Source organism: Rattus norvegicus, chromosome 12 (assembly GCF_021556685.1).
Source record: "Rattus norvegicus strain SHRSP/BbbUtx chromosome 12, alternate assembly SHRSP_T2T, whole genome shotgun sequence".
NCBI classification, from domain to species: Eukaryota; Metazoa; Chordata; class Mammalia; order Rodentia; family Muridae; genus Rattus; species Rattus norvegicus.
The window spans coordinates 20,023,252-20,044,473 of NC_141545.1; the positions used below are offsets into that span (position 1 = coordinate 20,023,252).

Sequence of the window (21,222 nt, forward strand, 5' to 3'; positions counted from 1 at the left end):
GTCACCACCAACGGTGAGTCACCTAGTGTGGGGTGGTGCCGGGAGCAGAGCTCTGGTCATCTGAAGGATCGATCCACAAGCATTCTTAACTGCTGTGCCATCTCTCCAGCCACAACGCATGCCTCTCTCAATCAAGGGTGTTCTACCTGTAAAGGTGCCTATTAACACTGCTCATGTGCTGAACATGAAATAAATGTGTTGCCACATATGGAGAGGAAAAAACAGTTCCCACGAACAAGGAGAAACTAAGAAAGTTTGCTGGGGGTGTGAAAATGAATCACAACGTTAACTTCCCATCAGTATAGCATATACCGAGATAAGCAACTTATAAAGCGAGAGGGCTATTTAGACTCATGGTTTCAGAAAATAAAACTTTTGAGTATAGGGTGGAACACCAATGTCCTCCTCTGCACTGCCCCTACATACATAGCCACATGCCACGTACTCCACACGCTTCCATGCACGCAGCGCTGCTATCTACTTATGGGGGAAAAAAGAGAAAGGGGGAAGTGGAGGGAGGAAGGGAACAAGGGCAAGGAAAAGATGGGCTTGTTCCTAGTCGCTAGTTAGTCTGGGAAGGAGAAAGACAATAGCAAAACTCAAAACACATGACTAATTTCACTTGCAAGAATTAAATGACTAAAACCAACGTAAAGAATCAAATAGGGCCAGCCAGATACAGCGGGCAAGCACAGGCACCGCAGGTCTAACAACTGAGTTCAATCTCCCAGAATCCACATGGTAGGAAGAGAGCTGACTCCCACAGTCATCCTCTGACTTCCCGAGTGCACCATGGCACCCCCTGCACATGCATGGCTCCTTCTTTCGCCCGAAAAGCTTTGGTACAGTCTCACATTTGAATTGTTATTCAAAGTTGTTGCCTTACTCGGGAAGGATCGCCCTCTTTAAACGGTTTGAAAATCATTGGCTCAAAAAAAAAAAAGCAAATCTGGAACATTTTAGCAGAAAAGGAAACACTAAAAACCAAATGTTCAAGGGGGAGAGAGAGCAGAGCAGCACCAGGCTGCAGGGATCTGCAGGGCTCCATACAAACGAGCTAAGAAATACCAGGGTGAAGAAATGGGAAATGGCTGGGGTATATCCACTCTTACCAGCACAGTTATCAATAAATTAATTAATTAATTAATTAATTAATTAATTAATTAATTTTTATGAACCCAAGGCCAATTGTCAACTAGAGTAGCGTTCACACCCGATGCTCTAATTTACATTGTATTTGTTATACCCCAACTTTTCAGCACTATATGTACACACACATATTCAAATTTAAGCTCACTCCTTTCTCATGCACAATGATGTTGAAAAAATTTGTGTGCACACTCCTGGAAAAACTTGAATGAACTAAATGGGTTCAATATCAGTGTTGTTATTGGGAGAGTTTGACACCAGAATCAAAAAGATTACACAGGCCTAACCAGAAATCAATGGTACAAATGTGTTTATCAATCCATCTTTCAAAGGAGATTTTTGTTCTTACAAAGAGCCTATAAAGAGAGTGCGAGCCTTTTTCAAGTAGATGAAAGAAATAAGGCCAAAAATAAGTTAAGTTCTCTCAAATAGAGGGATTCTTTTTAAAATACCCAAATCCCAGCTTCCCATTCATCACTCCCAGTGAGTAAACCACATTCTTCCCCAAACCCACAGATGTGCTATTACGGTAGATAATTCTAATTTCTTTTGTCATTAGAAACATAAAATAGTAGGAATGCAGAGACCAATGTCATAAACAGGCTGGCCCATTCCTTAATCTCAATCTGTCACCTTATAAACTAGTAATGTCTCAGCCATTTCCACTAATACTACATTCACATTAGTTTTCTAACCTTTATGCTTTTCTACTAGACATAATGTTCTTATTTTAAAGGTGTTCAAAGCTTATTACAAAATTCAGAAAACAGAGAACAATGCTCTCCAAGAGATGGAAGGGAGAAATCTGAATTCAGAGGAGGCTCAGGTCACTCCTAGGGGTCAGTCAGTCCAGCATAGAACTTAGAGCCAGGGGTCTGGTGACAGTCAACTCTCTATCAGATATCATCTTAGCATACACAGCGGTGAACATAAGAAAGCCTGCCTCAAACAAGATAGAAGGTGAGAACCAACACTGGGCTGGCCTCCATACCATCCCTGGGTCTTGCTAGCCAGGTAGTCTAGACTACTTGGCAAGTTCCACACCAGTGGGAGCTCCTGTCTCACAAAAAAAAGGAATTCACAGTGCCTGGAGAACACCATGGTCTGTCTCTGCCCTCCTCCACAGGCAGACATATTTGCACAAGTATGCATCCACAGGTGTTACATGCATATGCATATACACACAGTCACACAAAGACACATAGAGAAAAGGGACAAAGCTCAATGCATTAAGAAAACTCAGTAAAAGCACATTATGTTATATTATATTATAATCCTATAATCTCACTTCTCAACGAATGTTTTGGACTGTCTTCTCATCAATTAGAGCCATGTTTATGTGCCCTGTCTTTTTTAGTATCAGCATGGAACTGTAGCCTTCTTATATGCTGCAAGAGCAAATGTGAAAGAAGCTAGAAATACGTAAAACCTCAGTATCCTGGTCAGGGTGACCTGCTGTGGACTAATCCACAGAGGAACAGAAAATTCCAGCCAAACCAGTTTTATTCCCATATGAGAAAAAGAAGTCAGAGTAGCCTAGCACTATCTACATGTCCTCTCTAACTGGTGTTATGGCAATCCGGGACATAATCCAGAAACCATGTGAAATTTTGCTTTGGGGAGTGGGGGTTGCCAGTAATATCTATGGTGTAATTCAGCTGAAAACCCAAGAAACAGCAAAGTAATCATAGCTTAAAAAAATTAAATAAATAAACTCAAGAGGCTAAAGAGATGAGATGGCTCAACAGATAAAGCACCTACTGTGAGTGTAGAGATTAGAGTTCAGATCCCCAGCACCAATATAAAAGGCAGTGGCCCAACACCCAGAGAACAGAGACAGATCCTGGGTGAATGGGGATGGCAATCAAGGAAGACCCCCTGCATCAACCTTTGGTCCCCAGACACCCATATACACATGAGCAGACATACATATGCATGTATGCACACATATACATGCAAGCAAACACTGAAAAGAACTATAAACTCAAGATTTGAAGTTAAATTAGAACTTTAAATGTTCTATCTAGGCATAGCTGCACAAGCCGGTAATCCCAACACTTGAAAGACTGGAAGAGGAGACTCTAGAGTTCAAGGCCAGCTTGAATTAATAATAAGATCCTATCTCAAAAAAAAAATTAGAACTTACTATAAAGTATCCATGCACTGTTGATCGATTCTTCAAAGAACATCAGAGTCAGAGATGCAGACCATCCGTGGCATCCCAACATATCATACTAGATTTCAGCAAAACTCCATTGGGAGTTAGTGAGAAATCAGGAGGGGAATGCTACAAAGGATGCTAACTTTCTACCAGCTCATCACATTTCTCCTTGCAAGTGAACCCTAAGGTGCCACTAGTTTCCCTGTGAAAGTCTTGACCTCCATGATTCCATGTACATACAGGCCACATATGTGCCTCCCACCAAAAAAAAAACAAAACAAAAACAAAAAATCGCCAGTTCCATGCAGAAAAACGAAATAATCAATCAAAAAAACAAAAATCCAACCAACCTACCATTATAGCTTCAGCATTTCATATTTTCTTTCTCACAGTGGAATGAATATATGAATTAGCTGCTACTCACAATTATTAAATTACATTTTAGTTGAAGCAAATTATGTATAGTTGCCAGCTCTACTAGCACACACCTGTTATAGCAGCCACTCTATACTGAGGCAAGAGAACCCCAAGTCTTGCTACCTGCCTGAGCTACAGAGCAAGTTCATACCAGCCTGGGGAACTTAGTGAGACCCTGGCTTAAAGATAAAAGTACATGAAAGGCCTGGGGATATAGCTAGAAAAACTACAGAAGAAAAACTAAATAAATAAGGTGAACTGTGGCACTTCTATTTATACTATAATGAGCTCAAGAGTTGTGAGCATCTGCTTAAAACATTGTTTAAGTGTCAACAGTATCGTTTGCTATACATAATGGATACGGTAGAGAATGAACAACATTGAGCTAATTACCACATACTTTTTTCCATACTTTTTCCTGGCAAAAAATACAATCTGCTATCTAATGTAAATGCATAAACTACATTGTTGCTAGCTATAATCACCACATTGCAACACTGTTGCTAGCTATGGTCACCATGTTGCGAAGTGGGTCTCTCTAATATATTACTCCTTCCAGCTGAAATTATGTATCCTTCAACCAACATCTCTATTGTTCCACCTGGCCACCCAACCCCACTACCCCTCCCACTCAACCATTTTGTAGTTTAGGAGTAGGAGATGAATTGGTGCTAGATTACTTTCATTCACCACCAGATACCGAAATCTACAGATACTCCAGGCCCTTAAAGATAATAATATACTGCATACAGTTTTTCCTAAAAGACTTAAATAATCACATTACTCATGAGACCTAATACAGAATAAATATGATGTAACATGGCCTTAATATTATGTTGCTTAAGAATAAGAGGTGAAAGCATGTGTGAATGTCTGGTAAATAAGCAATTTTCCATCTGTGGTTGTGGTTGGTAAAATCCATGGATGTGAAGGCCCTTAACACTGGCGGCCAACAGTGCTGACTCTTGTAAACCACAAGGTGACTGTGAAAATTTAAGGTTGGTATAGATACATTATTTCCTGTCATTTAGCTACTTAGATCTCAGTCTCCTGGGTTTAAGTTCTCTCTTCATGAGATACATCTTGTAGTAGCTCCTCTAAGGAAACTCTATGAATGATCTATTTTGTGTTTATTTCACTCTTACACTTGAATGTCGCTTATATACATACAGATTTCTAGACTGGTTATTTTTCTCCCTCAATACGTTGAAGATATTTCATCATCTTCTATGACAAACACCTGCCATTTCAAGCATCTGCTTACCTTAGATTAGTTCTGTCTTCTTTTCTAGTGTTTCAACTACAGTATATCTAGGTATAAAATTGCTTTTCTCTTTCTTGGGGCTCATTGTGCTTCGTTCCAGGGTCTGACAAGACGGCTCAGCAAATAAAGGCACTTCCTATGGATGCCTGATGACCTGGGTTCAATCCCAGAACCCCACATAATGATGGAAGGAGAGAAAAGTTGTCCTATGACCTCTACACAAGTGCCATAGTATGGACACCCTTGTCCACATACATCACACACACACACACACACACACACACACACACACACACACACACACACATATATATATATATATATATATATATATATATATATATAATTTTTTTAAAATCCTGGCCATTATGACTTCTAGTAGTATTTCTCCTCTCTATTTTCTCTTTCTGGAAGCTCATGGAAGATGATATTGGGCTTCCTCATTCTAAAGTTCATGAATCTTTACCACTCATTTTCTGTCCCTCTATCCCTCAGTACCATATTCCATCCAACCAATTTCCTCAAATCTCCTTTAAAAATCAATAGTTTTCTCTTCAATTATATCTGCTTGGCTGTATAACCCACCCATTGAGGTTACTTTTTAAAATTCAATGACCATAATTTTCACTTATAGAAATCCTACTTGGTTCTTTCCCAAATCTGTGTGATCACTTCTAATCTGTTCTTTCATCATGGTCTGGTTTTATCTCCAGTAAGTTCAAATAAAGTCATCTCTTTCACGGGCCCCACCATCCCTACCCCTTGAAATACAATATTTTATTTGTAACATGTGCCAGCTCTCTTTCATGTCCTTGTGCGGCTGGGACATGCCTGTATTGCAAGCTCATCTTTATCATGAGTGTCCTTTGCAAGAGTCATGGCTTTTCATTCACTCTACAAGTCTATTTCTCACTCTGGCGGACTCCATGGTTTTCCATAGTTCTAGACCATATTTCGTACTAATTTCTTGATGTAAGAGTTATACACACACACACACACACACACACACACACACACACACACACACGCTAAATTTGACACATACCCCAGTTGTAAGTTTCAGATTTTTTTTTTCTTTTTTTTTCGGGGCTGGGGACCGAACCCAGGGCCTTGCGCTCGCTAGGCAAGCGCTCTACCGCTGAGCTAAATCCCCAACCCCAGTAAGTTTCAGATTTTAAGAGACTTTTTTTCTCCTAATTGTCACAACCCCCAGAAGACAGCAAGTTTCTGTGTACTTTCTCAAACTAAAAGGCTAGGTTTTTCAGTCTCATAACAGAACAGCATACCCCATGAAGGTTTAATGTCAAGGGCTTCAATTCCACTTTCCAACATTATACAAACTCCAGACCAAATCTTTAGCTCTTTTAGAAAACACCCTATCACCTTCACTACTCCAAGTCCTTAGGCCCTGTCCCAGGATTGAAACCAACAGACCTCAAACTCCTTAGCACTGCCCTAGTACAAAGTTTTCTTCACATTTCTGGCACCTGGGAATTCCATGGTCATTCAGGGTAAGAATGTGTTTGATTGTTTTGGTCATATTTTGTCCTCAACTCTGTATTCACAGCAGGGTAGGGATTTGAGGTCTCTACATCAGCTCTGGTGGTAATGTTTCTGATACATTATAGTCACAAAATATAAAACTGAAGTAATATTAGAGAATTGTGATGATACTTCTCATTTAACCAGATGACAGCAACCCATATTTCCTTCCAGGTCTTGAGATTCCAAACTTAGAAGGAAAAGAAAGTATTTCCAAGGCATTATCAGATCATCTCATCACTATGCACTCCAAATACCCAACGGTTTTTCCTGGAGATTGTCCACAGTAAGAAAACATACCCAACTCTACTTGGTCCCAGTACATTCATTCTACAATCTGATGTGTCCTTTTAGAATCCAGCAATACTGTCCTTGAAAAGATCACCATTTCCCATCAAATCAGCAAAGCCAGGAGCCTTTTTTTTCTTTTCCTTTTTATCAGTCACATCTCTACAGTAAAAATATTCCAAATGTTCTATGCCAGTACCACTCCCCTGTCAGCTGTTTGTTATTTCTATATTATCTCATCAGTTCCTATCACCACACTCTTTCCCCCCTTGCAATTCATCTGGTAAACCACAGCAAGGCTACTATTAGTGTAATGGCTCTTTAGTCATTTCAATTGTTCACACTGCCACTTTGCACTACAGTGACTCATTAATCCTCAATACTATGGGGGCAGGGAGTGGATAAAGTGTGATTCCTGTCTACTGACATGTCAATAGCAACAGCAATGCCTAACACTTACTGACTGGATGCTATGCACCAGGTAAGATCTTAACACCTTAGATCACAACAACTAATCCTCACAACATCTGTATGAAACAGGTAAAATTAATAAACAATTCTTCAAGGCAACAAAACACAGTTCAAAGATGATTAAGGACTTGGAGATGGCTCAGTGGACAAGGTGTTTCCTGCACAAAGTGTTAAGGGCTGAGTTTGTTTTTAAAATGGAAAAAAGCCGAGTGTGGTGGCATGCACCTACAATCCTTGTGCAGGGGAAGTGGATCCAGCTCAGTGGTCAATGAGTCTAGTTGACTTGGGAAGCTCCAATTGGTTCGGTGAGTGACCATTTCAAAAAAGAAATGGAAAGTATTCGAAGAAGACGCTCATTATTGACAATATTGACCTCTGGTCTCCACAGGCATGTGTGCACACACACTCACAGGGAGGAACATGTATATAGGTAAACACACTTTGCAGGCTAGTCTTATGTCAACTTTACTGTAGAAAGCCTGTGGGCATTTTCTTAATCAGTGATTGATGTGGGAGGGCCCAGCCCACTGTGGATGATGCCACCCCTGGGCTGGTGTTCTTGGGTACTTGGGGACATGGTATTTTGCCACAGCAATAAAAACCCTAACATACAGACACACAGACACAGACACACACACACACACACACACACACACACACACACACACACACACACAGATTAAACAGCCCACCCAAGGAAGCACGGCTACCAAGTAGTTGAGTCAGTTTTTGTTTCTGCCAAGGCCATCCTCCTAAGCAATACGCTAGTGTCTCCACAAACAGCTACACCCAGAGCTTAGGCGCCCCCTCTGATTCAGAGCTTAGTTCTGAACAGCTGTCCAGAAGCTTCAGGGAACTCCACACTAACGTGTTCAAAACTCGGATCATGACCACCCTGCCCAAGCAAGGGTCCAAGCTCAGGGAAAACCATGCTCATGAGCTAATCTTAGAAAGAGGCCTGATGTAGCCTGTGACACTTCCTCATTCACACACCAATATGCTATCCAGCTCTTTGTGCCCCTAAATCCTAAACCAGCCTCACATCTCCAATACTCTAGGCCCAATCCACTACTTCCTTCCACCTCTACTGTCCCTGTTTCTCGATCGTCTCTAGGCATCAGTCTAGTTTCTTCCGTCTAGTCTTAGGTTCGAAATAAACTGGAATGCTCTATTTCCCTTGAGATAATAATCCAAAATACAAACCTAACCCTAGCAAAAGAATGCTTGTGGGTAACCCCAACTGAGCAGGTTGAAGCAAACGATCTGCAAGTCCTAGGCGAGCCTAGGCTACATAGCAAGACCCCTCTGTCTCTGCCTCTGTCTGTCTGTCACTATCTGTGTCTCTGTCTCTCTTTCTCCTCTCTTTCTCACTCTTTCTCTCACACTCACACACACACTCACACTCACATACACACACACTCACACACACACTCACACATACACACTCACACTCACACACACACACTCATACACAGACTCACACACACACGAGAGAAAACAGAGGATGGTATTTGATGGTGCAGGTGTATCTGTGTATTGCTATGACTCCAGAGCCTCCTATGTTCCAGCATTATTCCTGAGCACTCACTCCTGAAGCAAAGGTGAGCCCTTGATATACCCAAGTGTCGAGGTGGCACCCTGCTAGGTACTTGTGACTTCCTTGGATTCTTCCAATAAAATCTCCCTTTTTTTTTCCTGAAGAAATTCAGGCTGAGTTTCTAGTTTGCACACAGGAGACTTCCCTAAGAAAAAGACTCCAAAAGAACCAAGATGACAGTTAAATGGAGGGTAAGGGGGATAAGCCTCTGAGGCAGATACAAAACATATTCTACTTAAAACAAAAGTACCATCATCCAGCAAATACATAAATATGCTCGATGTTTATAATCTCACGACCTCCTTTCAAAGGTGTTACAGAAAATGCTTTAGGGTAAAGCCATGTTTGTTTATCTGTTTAATGTTCTGCAAAAATTATCACTGCTTACACTGAGAGCTATGGAAACGCTGAATAAAAATATGGAGCCGAAGCATGGACCACACAACGACAGAAACAAACTATCAGGTTACATCCCTGGAAGCTCATGGACTTAGGAACGGTTGATAACATACGCTCACGTAAAGTAAATAAAAATCTTTTTCTAGTGGCATGGTACCGCTATTCGGCTTGCCGATTATGATCTTACATTGCCAGGTATTATCAATTCATGATGTTCTTAGTCCAAAAATGTAAATATAAGTATACTGAGAGATGGTGTGCCAAAGAATTAAAAAGTAAAGCCGTGGAAACAACTGCGTCCTATATCAACACCTTTTCTGTTGCCATCTGGTGGTTCATGTATAAATTCAATGCCACCAGGCATTTTATGGAAGAGCTTAGTCAGGAAGAATGTCAGTCTCTCCAGCATCACACCGACCAACTGGAGAGTTAAGCTACAACCATCAAGCTCCATTTTGAAAACTGGCCCTTTCTCACAAGGAAACCATGAATATACACAAAATAGCTCAAGAGAATGCCATTCTCAGCTTAGATTGACCAGTTATACCTGCGTCATACACAGTCCCTTCCTACCCCAAACCTGACAAGTATGCCTAGATTCAGTAGCTAAATTACTACCACTGATTACTATCTGGGGTAACTAAGTGCTGACGTTCCCAGAACTCATCCATTCTCTGGTTACTACTAGTATTTTTATTGTTATTTTACAAAGGCCATTCATCTTCCTAAAATTAAGCTTCCAAATATCCCATGGTAAAGAATCAGGTATAGAGAGTGCACACAGAACGTTCTGAGAGAGAGAAAAGGCAACAAAACACTGTGCCTGAGGACAATTTTGCCCATAATAATTACTTCCATAGTTTGCTGTGGCTAAAAAAGCACACATCCTCCAAACGCAGCCTTATCCATTTTAAAACAATATTTTTTTAAACACAGCAAAAATCTAGCTGGTGAATTGGCTCAACAGGTAAAAGTATATAAGACTGACAACCTATTTCCCATTCCTGGGAGTTGTTTTCTGGCCTTCCTCCACAGGTAGGCTGGCCATGAACATGCTACCACATGTGCTCAGAGGTATGCGTACATATGGACATGCACTCATATATGTGTGTGCATGTGTATGTGCACATACACACATTAATAATAATAATAATAATAATAATAATATAATAATAAATTTTTAAAACCAGTAAAATAAATATATTGCAGAAGGGCTAGAGAGATGGCTCAGAGGTTAAGGGCACTTGCTGCTCTTCCAGAGGAACGGGAATCAATTCCTAGCACCCATGTCAGGAGGATCACAACCCCCTGTACTTCAAACTCCAAAGAATGCAGTGCCCTCTTCTGACCTCCAAGGGCACATAAACACACATGTCGTTCATACAGATATAAATATGCATACAAACACTACTACTTTTTTTAAAGTTCTGCAGAATCCATAGTCTTAACAAATGTTCAACAAGCTAATTTCCACAGATCAGCCAATTAATGAATTTACTTGACTGACAAGTCAGTTGTCAAAAAACTTGAATTATTTAATTGATAGCTATTAACTTCTTTGGACACTGTATATCAATGGAGTGGCAGCTAATCGTGTAAAAAGTGAAAAATTATTCTAGACCTAATTTTGAGTAATTTTTAAATTACTGATGGTCACTGTCCAGTAAATCTAAACATCCTCATGGCCATCATTATTCCATCTCTGTTTAAATTCCTCTCTGCATTAATTGCCACCAGATTTAGATTAGTCATGCTCTTTCTTCTTCCAGCCATTTAGATAAATAAATGTCTCCTACTTTAAGAATATTTATTTCTCCAAACTTCAGGCTTACACTGATAAATTACAGCACTAATTTGTTTTACAGAACCTAAAAGTTTGAGCATGAACCATTTTCAAGCTGTAGTAAATCCATCACGTGTTAGACAGCAGCACCTACAGAGAAAGATCACATTGCGCCAGTTGTCTTCGACACTATATATATACCCTGACAATGGTAAAATGAAAGGGAGCAGTTCCTACAAGCTAAGACATATGGAGTTACAGAACCCCAGACAGCAGGCACACTCAGAGACTCTAGAGACAGAGTGAAAGGATATCAACACAGAAGAGAAGGGAATCAGAGCAAAACAATTCCAAGCATCTACTTACTCACCAGTCTAAGATCCACCACCACCACCACCACCTTTTACAGGTAAAAAAATCCTCAGGAGAAGCTAACAGACTTGCTCACACTGCCAGATGGCTTCAGAATGAGATAAAAGCCAGGGCTACAGACACTCAGCCCAACACTTTTTCTACCTGCCTCAGCCATGTTTCTAGGAAAGCTTTAGAGAAATTATTCACATTCCCAGAATGCTCACAGGAGATGGGGCCAAGCTGATGCCATAGTCTCTGGCTTTAGAACTGCTTTTCAGGGGGCCAAACCTTGCACCTACTAGAATAGCAAAGGTATAAACATCTAGCAATGTTTCCTTGAGTTGTTTCCATGTTGCTACTGCTGCTGCTGTTTTGTTTCCAGATAGTGGGAGGAGAAAACAGTGTTAATGTAATGAAGCTGTAAAATTAATCATTTCTCCAGAAGGCCTCGGGTGTGACACCTGTAAGCAGCAGGAAGGTGTCTATCAAAGAGGGACAGACTTCTGCATTTCAGAGATCCACTGAAAAACTTATCAGCAATGATTTATATGTGCCACCATGGATGGCAAGAGGTGCCAAAGCAACGCCTCTAGCTGAGAAAATACATTCTCGCCCCAGTATTAAGATTACAAATATTTACACTCTTACTAAAAGAGATGCAAAACTTGGGGGTAATTCCTAACGTCTTGTAGAAATGCTGACATCAAATTAATCACATTAGAGCAAACTATATGAAATTAGAATGCCCATATGCATCGCTGCTTACAAGGAGTATTTAACCAAGTAATAACATGTATATTAAAATTTTGTTTTTAAATAGTCCCTCGATGATCTATGGTACACACCTTTTGAACTATTTTTGTAACCACCCTCAGCTTCACTTGACTGCCAAGTACAGGACTCACGGGGTCCTCTCTCTCTCTCAATACTGCTTTGTTCTTAGAAAATCCTAAGTCAGAACCTACACAAATCTCAGTGTTTCTCCTCACCCTGGGACCATCCCACAGTCTAATTTTAGTGAGTAGATCTCACTAACCTGACCTCTGAGGAACCCAGAACAAGGTGAGAAAGAGGAGGCAGAAAGGCACCATACAACCTAAAACCCCAGTCCCCTGTGACAACAAAGACACCAGGACTCCTAGAATGGAAACATAAAATGTAATTAACTGCAAAGCTTGTATCACTTAGACACCAGCCTCATTCACAGACTCCACTTTGTCTGAAGCCAGGATTCAGGATCCAGGACTTCCCAGCTGGGTACAGTCCCAGCAGGAGGCTGAACTTAACTGTTTGTTGTTAGAGAACACACATGCTACAGCACAGCACTAGCCAAAGGATCTATGTACACTCTCTCTACATCTATAAGCCTTAAATTCGATGTACTTTAAAGTAGAAAAAAAGCATGTTTCCAAATGTCCTCCAAGAAATGGCATGCTCACTCCTAATGGCCCACCTGGGGGTGGCAGCACACTGCCCACTCACCTGAAGTTCAAATTATAGTATTAGAAAGAAAAATGGATGGGGTGAGAGAATATACCAAAGTGACATCCATTTTATTAAAAGACAGGGTTTGGGTACACAGAAGACGGTATGCACACTTCTTTTCTCCGCCCTCCAAATTCTCTAAAGTGACTTTCATTGGTTCATGGTCATGGCTGTGATGTAAGACTGAAAGTCACAGACAGGTCAGTGCATACAATATTTAGAGTTTCACTCGCCATCTTTCTGCACCATGGTTCAGACTGCTTTCTACTTTCTTTTCTCCTTCCAACGGCACAGGCTACAGAGAGACCCAAGCTATGCTCATAGATACTGGACCATGCCTTTCTCTCAGGCTTTCATCCTGGAGCCTTGAGAAAATCAGTAAAAAAAAAGAACAAAGTGCTACCTTCTCTCAAGTGTTTCTGGGACTTGTGAGATGGCTCAGTGGGCAAGGGAGCTTACCACAAACCCGATGACCAGAGGTCAATACCTAGAAGCCTTATGGAGAAAGGAGAGAACTCACAAGTTGTCCTCTGACATCCACACTAGTGCTGTATAGTACATGTACAGACACACTCACACACAAATGTTTAAGGAGGCTGTGTGAAGAATAAACATCCTTGGTGCTTGGTTCATAAACAAACATTAAAGGAGAGCTACAGGTGGTAGCATGCAGACTGCATAGAAGGGGGTTTACCTGATCAAGTTAACTAGTGGCCCTCTGTTAGATGTGCAGTCTAGGAAGATTTGATTGAGTGTCTGAGCACTAAGTAAAAACCTCTAGTAAAGCAAGGTGGTCTGGAACCCAAGTTCCAGTTCAAATTCAAACTACAGAATTGAGGGACCAGGTCAGAGGGTAAGAAGAAGAGAGAAACACAAAGCACATCTGGACTAATGGAGGACAATGGGAGCTCAAAGGGAGGCTAGACTTGCAGTGACCTCAATTAACAATGTTTTGTTATTTCTCCATCAAACAAGTGGCAGAAAGGATAATTAGCAGACCTCGCCCGCAGCTGGGAAATGTCATGAGGGAAGTGGCTCAGACCACAGGAAAACAGGGTAACAGTGCCAGTGAATTCAGGAAGATTGTGGGATTAGCAACACAAGGATAGAAAAAATAGAATATGGGAATCTCACATGCAAAGCCCTTTTATAAAAATATTGTGTATGCTTTTTTTTTTCCTGAGTGAATACCTGTGCACCACATGTGTGCAGTGCCCTCTGAGGCCAGAAGAGGGCATCAGATCTCCTGGAACTGGAGTAAAAGCACCACCATGTGTGCTTTAACCACTGAGCCATGTCTCCAGCACAAGGAACCTTTTAAAATGTATTCTAAGACCTGGCAGGTCTGAGGTGAAGCCTACACAACTGTATTCTTTAATTCCATTAGTGATAAACTGGGTATGGTATCATAAGTATTGTAGAATCGCAGAACTCAAGCTATAGAAGCCAGAGGATCAGAAGTTCAAAGTCATCCTTAGCTACACAGTGAGTTTGTTTGGGGAGCCTGGGTCACAGGAAACTCCATCACATAAATAAATGTCACTAGTGATTCTAATACAGCCCTGGGAGAAGCTCAAGTCAGGAGCTAAACAATTTCATTATCAAGGAACACAATATAAGCTAAAAGGGCTGATTAGAAAATGAGCCCAGGACCCATGAACAAACACAGGTTCCAGGTCCGTAGAAGCCACATGGATCTGAGGACTTGGGGACAAGAGTAAAGGAAGAATGGAGTGACACAGAACAGCAGTTCCCAAACATAACTAATCATCAAAATCAACTGGGGAGTCTTGAAATCCTACTGTTTAGTTCAAACTTCAAGTCAAGGAAGCCCAGTAGTAAGATCCTGACTCAAAACTCCAGGAGGATCTAGTGTGCAGCCAAGTTTGTGAAACACTGGGTTGGAGAAGTTTCCGGAAAGTCAGCTGGTAACTGGAGTGAGACAACAAAACAATGTAGCCAGGGACTGTTAATTGACAGTGCACACAAGAGAATCACCTGAAAAGCACTTGGTGGCTCACAGAGAATCAGCTTGTCCTGCATTCTCGAAAACGTTCCACTTGATGCTGATCCATACCAGTGTTTGAGAAGAGCAGATCCGAGAGACTGGAAGTAACATTTTATTTTGAGATGGGGTCTCTCACAGAGACCAAAGCTTAGAAATTCTGCTAACCTGATTGGACAAGCCTCTTCAGGGGATCTGCCTGCTTCTGTCCTACCCCTCCTATACTGCTAGCCCAGGATACCCTGTCCCCATCATACATCCCTTGCCTCAGAAGCCCCCTTTCTGAACCATACTTGGTGCGCAGCATAAAGAAAGCATGCATTGCCACCTGCCTTCCAGAAGTAACAACTTGACTCTTTAGAAATCCAGATAAGTCCTGAACAATTAAACACACACCGATAAGCAGAATAAGGAAATTCCATTTTCATGCACAGGGGAAGAAACTGCAGTATACACTGAAGTTACACTCACAAGATCCAAACCTGGTGCTTCACAGTCTAGCCAGAAATATATTTTCTATTTGTAACTTTGGCCGCACATACATAACTTTTAGTAATTATGTAGGCCTCATCATCTGCTATAGAAATCAGGACCAAACCAACCCATAGGATGTATCCTAAGAGGAAAAGCCTACAGAGGAATTAGGAACAGCCTCAGATAGATGAACAGTATCAATATGGCATTATGACAGTTCCAACTTAGTGGTAACTGTTCCATGCAAAATGTTACATTTTGTCTGATAAGATTCTAGAGAACGCATTCCTGTGCATATGACCAACTCATCATCCCATCAGAAATCTCCACAGCGGCACCGGAATTTTCATTTTCAAGATACATGAGGTTTTGTCAAACGGTGACATCTCCTCTGTAATATGAATTTCCAATACGATATAAAAGATGATGGATATATTACACATTTCACATAGCACAAAGAACAGAAACCTGCCGATGAATTTAAAATTTGTGACAACCTATTTGAAATTTTACATTACAAGATCTGCATACTTTCTTGCACCATATAAATGTAAAATGGGTACCTGTGTTTTTACTAGCAAGAAGGAATTAAAAGATTTTCTCCCCTTGAAAAGGCTATTGCCTTAGTACATGCATGGATAAAAATTAATGATTCCACTAACATTGCAACTGTGAAAGGACAATTCCTTACACAGCCTGCAAGTTGCAGCTGACAAACTCAGATATACTTGGAAACAAGGGCTCTAAGTGGTCTTTCCCACAGCTCAAAGTGGTTTGCCCATCTTCACGTGTACAGGTGATTGTCAAGTGATGTCACTTTTATTTTTAGGAAAAGAAACTGAACTCCATCTCTGAAGGTCATCCTAAATGATCTCAATTTCTTCACTTGAACCTGGCCTCTCTGACAACCTACAGATTCTATTTTACACAACCAGTAAACGCTTTTCCTCCCGGATAATATCCTTAGGTAAGAAGCGGCATCCAAAAAAAGTGTAATGAATATGTTGGATGTGGAGGGGTTAAAATAACCAGAAACACTGATTTGTTTCCATATAGAGAACATGAAAGGGGGCATTTATCAAAACCTACTGGGAAAAGGGCTGTCACTCATAACATTAGATTAAGCTTGAATAAGAATATTAAGTTATTAGGTACTTGGTAAGCTATCTCACTGGGATTTTGAAGTCAGATTTTTAAGTACTTACATTTAAATCATTGTTTTTCTTACCACACATAACTCATCAGCACATATAACAGAACACAACTATTCATAATTTAAGTGTAATAGTCCTGTTCCCTGCAATCTCCAAATACCCAGTGCCTTACTGTGGTAAGATTCCAGGATACGAGCAATGAACTCCGAAGATAATTTTTCTAAACTACCAAGTGCAAACCAGGCTCGCTAATCTGTTTTAAAGACTCCATCAAAAGTCATGTTAACAGGATTATGCCCGATTTTTTGTTGTTGGTGGTGGTGGTGGTTCGTTTTTTTGTTTTTTGTTTTTTTGGGTTTTTTTTTGTTTGTTTGTTTGTTTTTGTTTTTTAGACCAGCGACCTCCCTGGGCAAGAGGAAGCTGACTAGCACATGCATGCTTCAGGTTTTAGCAGGGGAAATCCAGATTTAGGAGGGAAAGCTCTTTCGGGAGAGATTCCATCTCCATTTGCAAAAGGTCACCTAGAAACGCCAGATCCTCTTTCCTTCTTTTAGAGAACACCTCCGTATTCCAAACAGAAGCGAAAGGAAGGAGAAAAGCAAAGCCGGAAGGCAAAGCTGTGGGCTCTCAAAGTTTTGCTCCCCAGAGAACAAGGCACCCACTTGGGGTGAAGCATCAGTGCTGGGGGTTGGGGGCAGCCCTGATGAGAGGGAGGGAAAGAGCGGCTGGTGGTGACTGGCACTTGATATTTGAAGTCCACCGCGGATGTCACTCATCGTTAACAAGACTCTGTGGTGCAGACTCAGATATGAATCAGCTCATGTTTAATCAGTGCAATAGGACGCGCTGGGCGTTCTTTGAAGCCACAGTGGCTTAGGGCTCAACTTTAAAGGTTCTTCCAGTGCTCCGATAAAATAAAAAAGAAAAAGGGAAAAAAAGAAAGAAAAGAAAATGCAATACACCATACACAGGGCGCATTCTCCAGCTTCTCAGCTACTCGGTGCCTGCGCTCCGATTGCAGCGCAGATTAGAGACACACCGCATTAACCCCTTAACTGCCTCCAGACCTAGCGACCTCATTCCTGACCTGGTGATTCAGAGAGTAAGGAACCTCAAATGCTTGCCAAATTCCAATCACGCCAAGGGTAACCCACAACCCGGAGGTGACTCCACACCACAAACACAAAGTCAACCTTAGGGGAATCCACCCCAGGTGGCACGCACCCCAAGAGTCCACCCCAAAGGTGTTCATTCCAAACAACACTCATCTATAGAGTCCATCCAAGGTGTGCGCAACCAGAGTCCACGTCAGGGTAGTCTACTCCAGTAGTATGCATCCCAGTGTACACCCCAAAGATATCTCTCCCTAGCCCACTCCAGACTGAACATACCCCATAGGATCCACCCCAGGACTGTCAACCCTAAAGTCCACCAGGGATGTGTACTTGTATAATCTAGGAGATAACCACTCAAACAGTCCACCCCAGGAGTATGCACTCTAGAATTTCACACCCCCAAGGGCCTAGCCCAGATGTGTCCATCTATAAAGTCCACCCCTGGGATGTACATTTCTAACAGTCTATCACAGGTAATACCCGCTTCAAGACTCCATCCCAAGAGTGTGCACCCCCACAGCTCAGCCTAGGGGTGTGCATCCATAGGTCACCCCAGAGATATCACCCCAAGACTGTACAACTCTATACCTCAGCCCTGAGATATCTACCTGCAAAGCCATCTTAGTGACGTCCACTCATAATATAGTTCACCCCAAAGGTGTCACCCCAAGACTGTGCAGCCCTAAAACTCAGTACAAAGGTACTCATAAACATTACCCATCCCAGATGGTGCCCACAAAGTATACCCCAAGATTGTGCACCCCTCAAGCCCAGCCCGTAGGTGTCCACCTGCAAAGTCACCTCAGAGATATCCATTCATAATACAGACCAAGTGGCGCCCCCAAAATCCACCCAAAGGTGTCACCCAAGATTGCGTACCCCTAAACATCAGTCTAGAGGTATACCACTTGCAAAGTCACCTCAGGGATTTCCACTCATATTATAGTACATCCCAAAAGGCGTGACCCTAAGACTACGCAGCTCTGAAACTCAGCCCAGAAGTGCCCACTCACAACATAGCCTATCCCAGCTAGTACCCACAAAGTACACCGCGGGGTGTCACCCCAAGATTGTGCACTCCTGAAGCCCAGCCCATTGGGGTCCACTTGCAAAGTCACCTCAGAGATGTCCATTCATACTATAGACCAGGTGGCTCCCCCAAAGTCCACCCCCAGGGTGTCACCCGGGGGACGCCGGCTTCAGGAGCCCACCCCGGGATTGCGCACCCCTAAAGCCCACCCACGGAGGCACCCATAAAGTCCACCTCCGGGTGTCACCGCGTTCAGGCCCGCACCTACCTTGCGCCAGCGCCCGCAGCAAGTGCAGCTGGAGCAACAGCAGTGCCCACCACCCGCGGCCCGGCCTCAACTTTGCCGACCGCCGGCCCGCGCCCGGCCCGGGGGTCCTGGGTGCTGCGCGCAGCCCGGGGCGCTCGGGGTCGCAGTGGTGACCAGTCCGGCTTCTCCGCGGCCGCCCGGGCCCCGCGCGCTCAGGGGGCGCCGCGCCTCCGCCGCCCGCCACCGAGGGCCGGGCGCGGGCCATGCCGCGGAGCCGCCACCCCCGGGCGCCGCGGGACGGGCAGGGAGGCGGGAGCGCGCAGACCCGCTGAGGCAGCGGCGAGCTCCGAGGGGCGGCGTCCGGGCTCCGGTGAACAGCGAGCCGGGCCGAGGAGAAGTTGTCAGCGAGCGGGGAAATGCTCGGCACGTCGTCCCCGCTCCTCGCAGCCGTGCAGCGCCGGCCCCGCAGCGCTCTCTGAGGGGAGCTGAGCAGAACGCCTCTGCCGCCGCCTCTGCCGCCGCCGCCCCCGCCCGGCGCTGAGGAGAAAGTGCGCCCGCCCGCGCGCCGGCTCTCGCCTCGGCCGCCGCGACCGCCGCGCCCCATTCACAGCCCGGCCGCACGCGCCGCCCGCGCCCGCCGCCCGCCTCTGATTGGCCGAGCCTGGCGACTCTCGCGCCTGGGACCCGCCCCCACGGCGCTCGCTTGTTTTCAAACTCGCCGCGCCCGCCCGCTTGCAATTTCGTGCCGGGGCCCAGAGCGACTTCCCGCGCCCGCTGCGCCCCCTAGGGACCCGCGGCGAAGATTGCAGTCGGCGCGCCGTCTCGGCACGCGCTTCCCCGGCGGGCTTGTCTGCGGGGCGTGCTCAGGCCGGGCGGTGCCTGCTCTTTGCCCGGAGCCCCCTCGGGGCTGAGCAACGCGCCCCGTGGGTGGGATGGCACCAGGTGCCGAGGCTCCCTGGCCCCGCAGTTCCAGCTGAACCTGAGGGATTCCGGAACGGAGGGCTAGTGGGCACACCCCTCCATGAGTCCCGGGAACCTCCCTGCTTTCCAGTCAGGGACTCTGATGCTGGGGTGGTTCCGAGCCAAGTTGCTGTCACTGCAAAGGAGAAAGGCGCGCGATCGAGTTTCCAATTCCCAGCAACCGGAGGCACCGTGGGGCGCAAACATTCAACCTAGTCTGAGGAGTGGACATGGCTTTGGAAGAGGCGTCCAAGGTCATGCGTGGCCAGCAGGACCACAGCACAGGGTACTTCCCACTGTGCGTGGGAAGATCTGGAGGAAGGGCCTTCATGGGGAAGGATCGGACATCTCAGGGCCTGGGGAGACTGCAGGGGTGGAGAGGTCGGGATGGGCGCGGACCCTCAGCAGCATGTGGTAACCATTAGCTGAGTTTATGGGGTGAACTCAACACGCTGGAGCCAAGAGGCTGGGACTTTTGTGGGGGGGAACCGGGGGAGGGGGCGGGGAGCGGGGGCGGGTAACAGTCCAGTCCTGAGTTTTTGGGAGTTGTCGGAGAGCTTGTAGTGGAGTTTGAGTGAGGTCATATATGACTAGAAGGTCAAAGAGACAGGGAGTGTGCCCTGCCAGGGGCTGGCTCCCTAGGAAGTGTGTTGTGTCAACTTACAAGTACGGTTGTGATTGATGATTGTCCCTGCCAACAAAAAGCCCCAGGCAAGGGGCTGAGACTCGTGAGTGAGAGCCGATTCCTGTTTGCAGAATCCCTGCCCTGAGCTGCCTCTAGACACATCTGAGTGCGCTAACAGTTAAGGAAGGGTGGGAAACTGAGGCCCAGAGATAGTGGCAGATGGAATTGGTAGGTTAAGAACTATACCTGAGGACCCAGTCTTTGCCTTTTGCCCTTTCCTATACATGCTACGAAAAAGCAAAGGAATAAAAATGCGTCTAAAATGTGCTCTGTTCTCTGGGGTCCAGGGCAATGGTTGCTAGGGAAGAGAAGTGTCCCCTCAGCTATGGCACCCTGACAACATGTGGATTCTGACAGGAGTGGAGGAAGGTGGTATTTGTAATTTCTGTTGCCAACTTTGTGGATTTCTACAAGCTTACAGGCTTATGTAAAAGCCGGGAGAACAGATAAATGAGCAGTGTCTGCTGAGCTGGGGGGTGGGGCACGACGCAGGGACACTGGTCTGGGAGGGCCCAGCAGCCCTGCCTCACCCATCAAACTGCTGTCACTGACGTTTACAAAGGTGAAGTGACCTGTCTAAGGTCAAGGGTTGTCTTGCCCTACCTTTAAGCACCCCTGCTTTGCTCAGAGATGGAGGACGGG

At 44.3% G+C, this 21,222-nt stretch overlaps 1 protein-coding gene across 1 annotated transcript in view; it reads right to left on the minus strand.

The window, feature by feature from the left end:
- Sdk1 (sidekick cell adhesion molecule 1) overlaps positions 1–19,504 on the minus strand; it is a 983,759-nt gene extending 964,255 nt beyond the window's left edge. Inside the window, 1 exon segment of the mRNA NM_001447264.1 lies at positions 18,957–19,504. Within this exon segment, the coding sequence (NP_001434193.1) occupies positions 18,957–19,200 (244 nt within the window). The 5' untranslated portion in view covers positions 19,201–19,504.
- Positions 19,505–21,222: the final 1,718 nt, after the last annotated feature.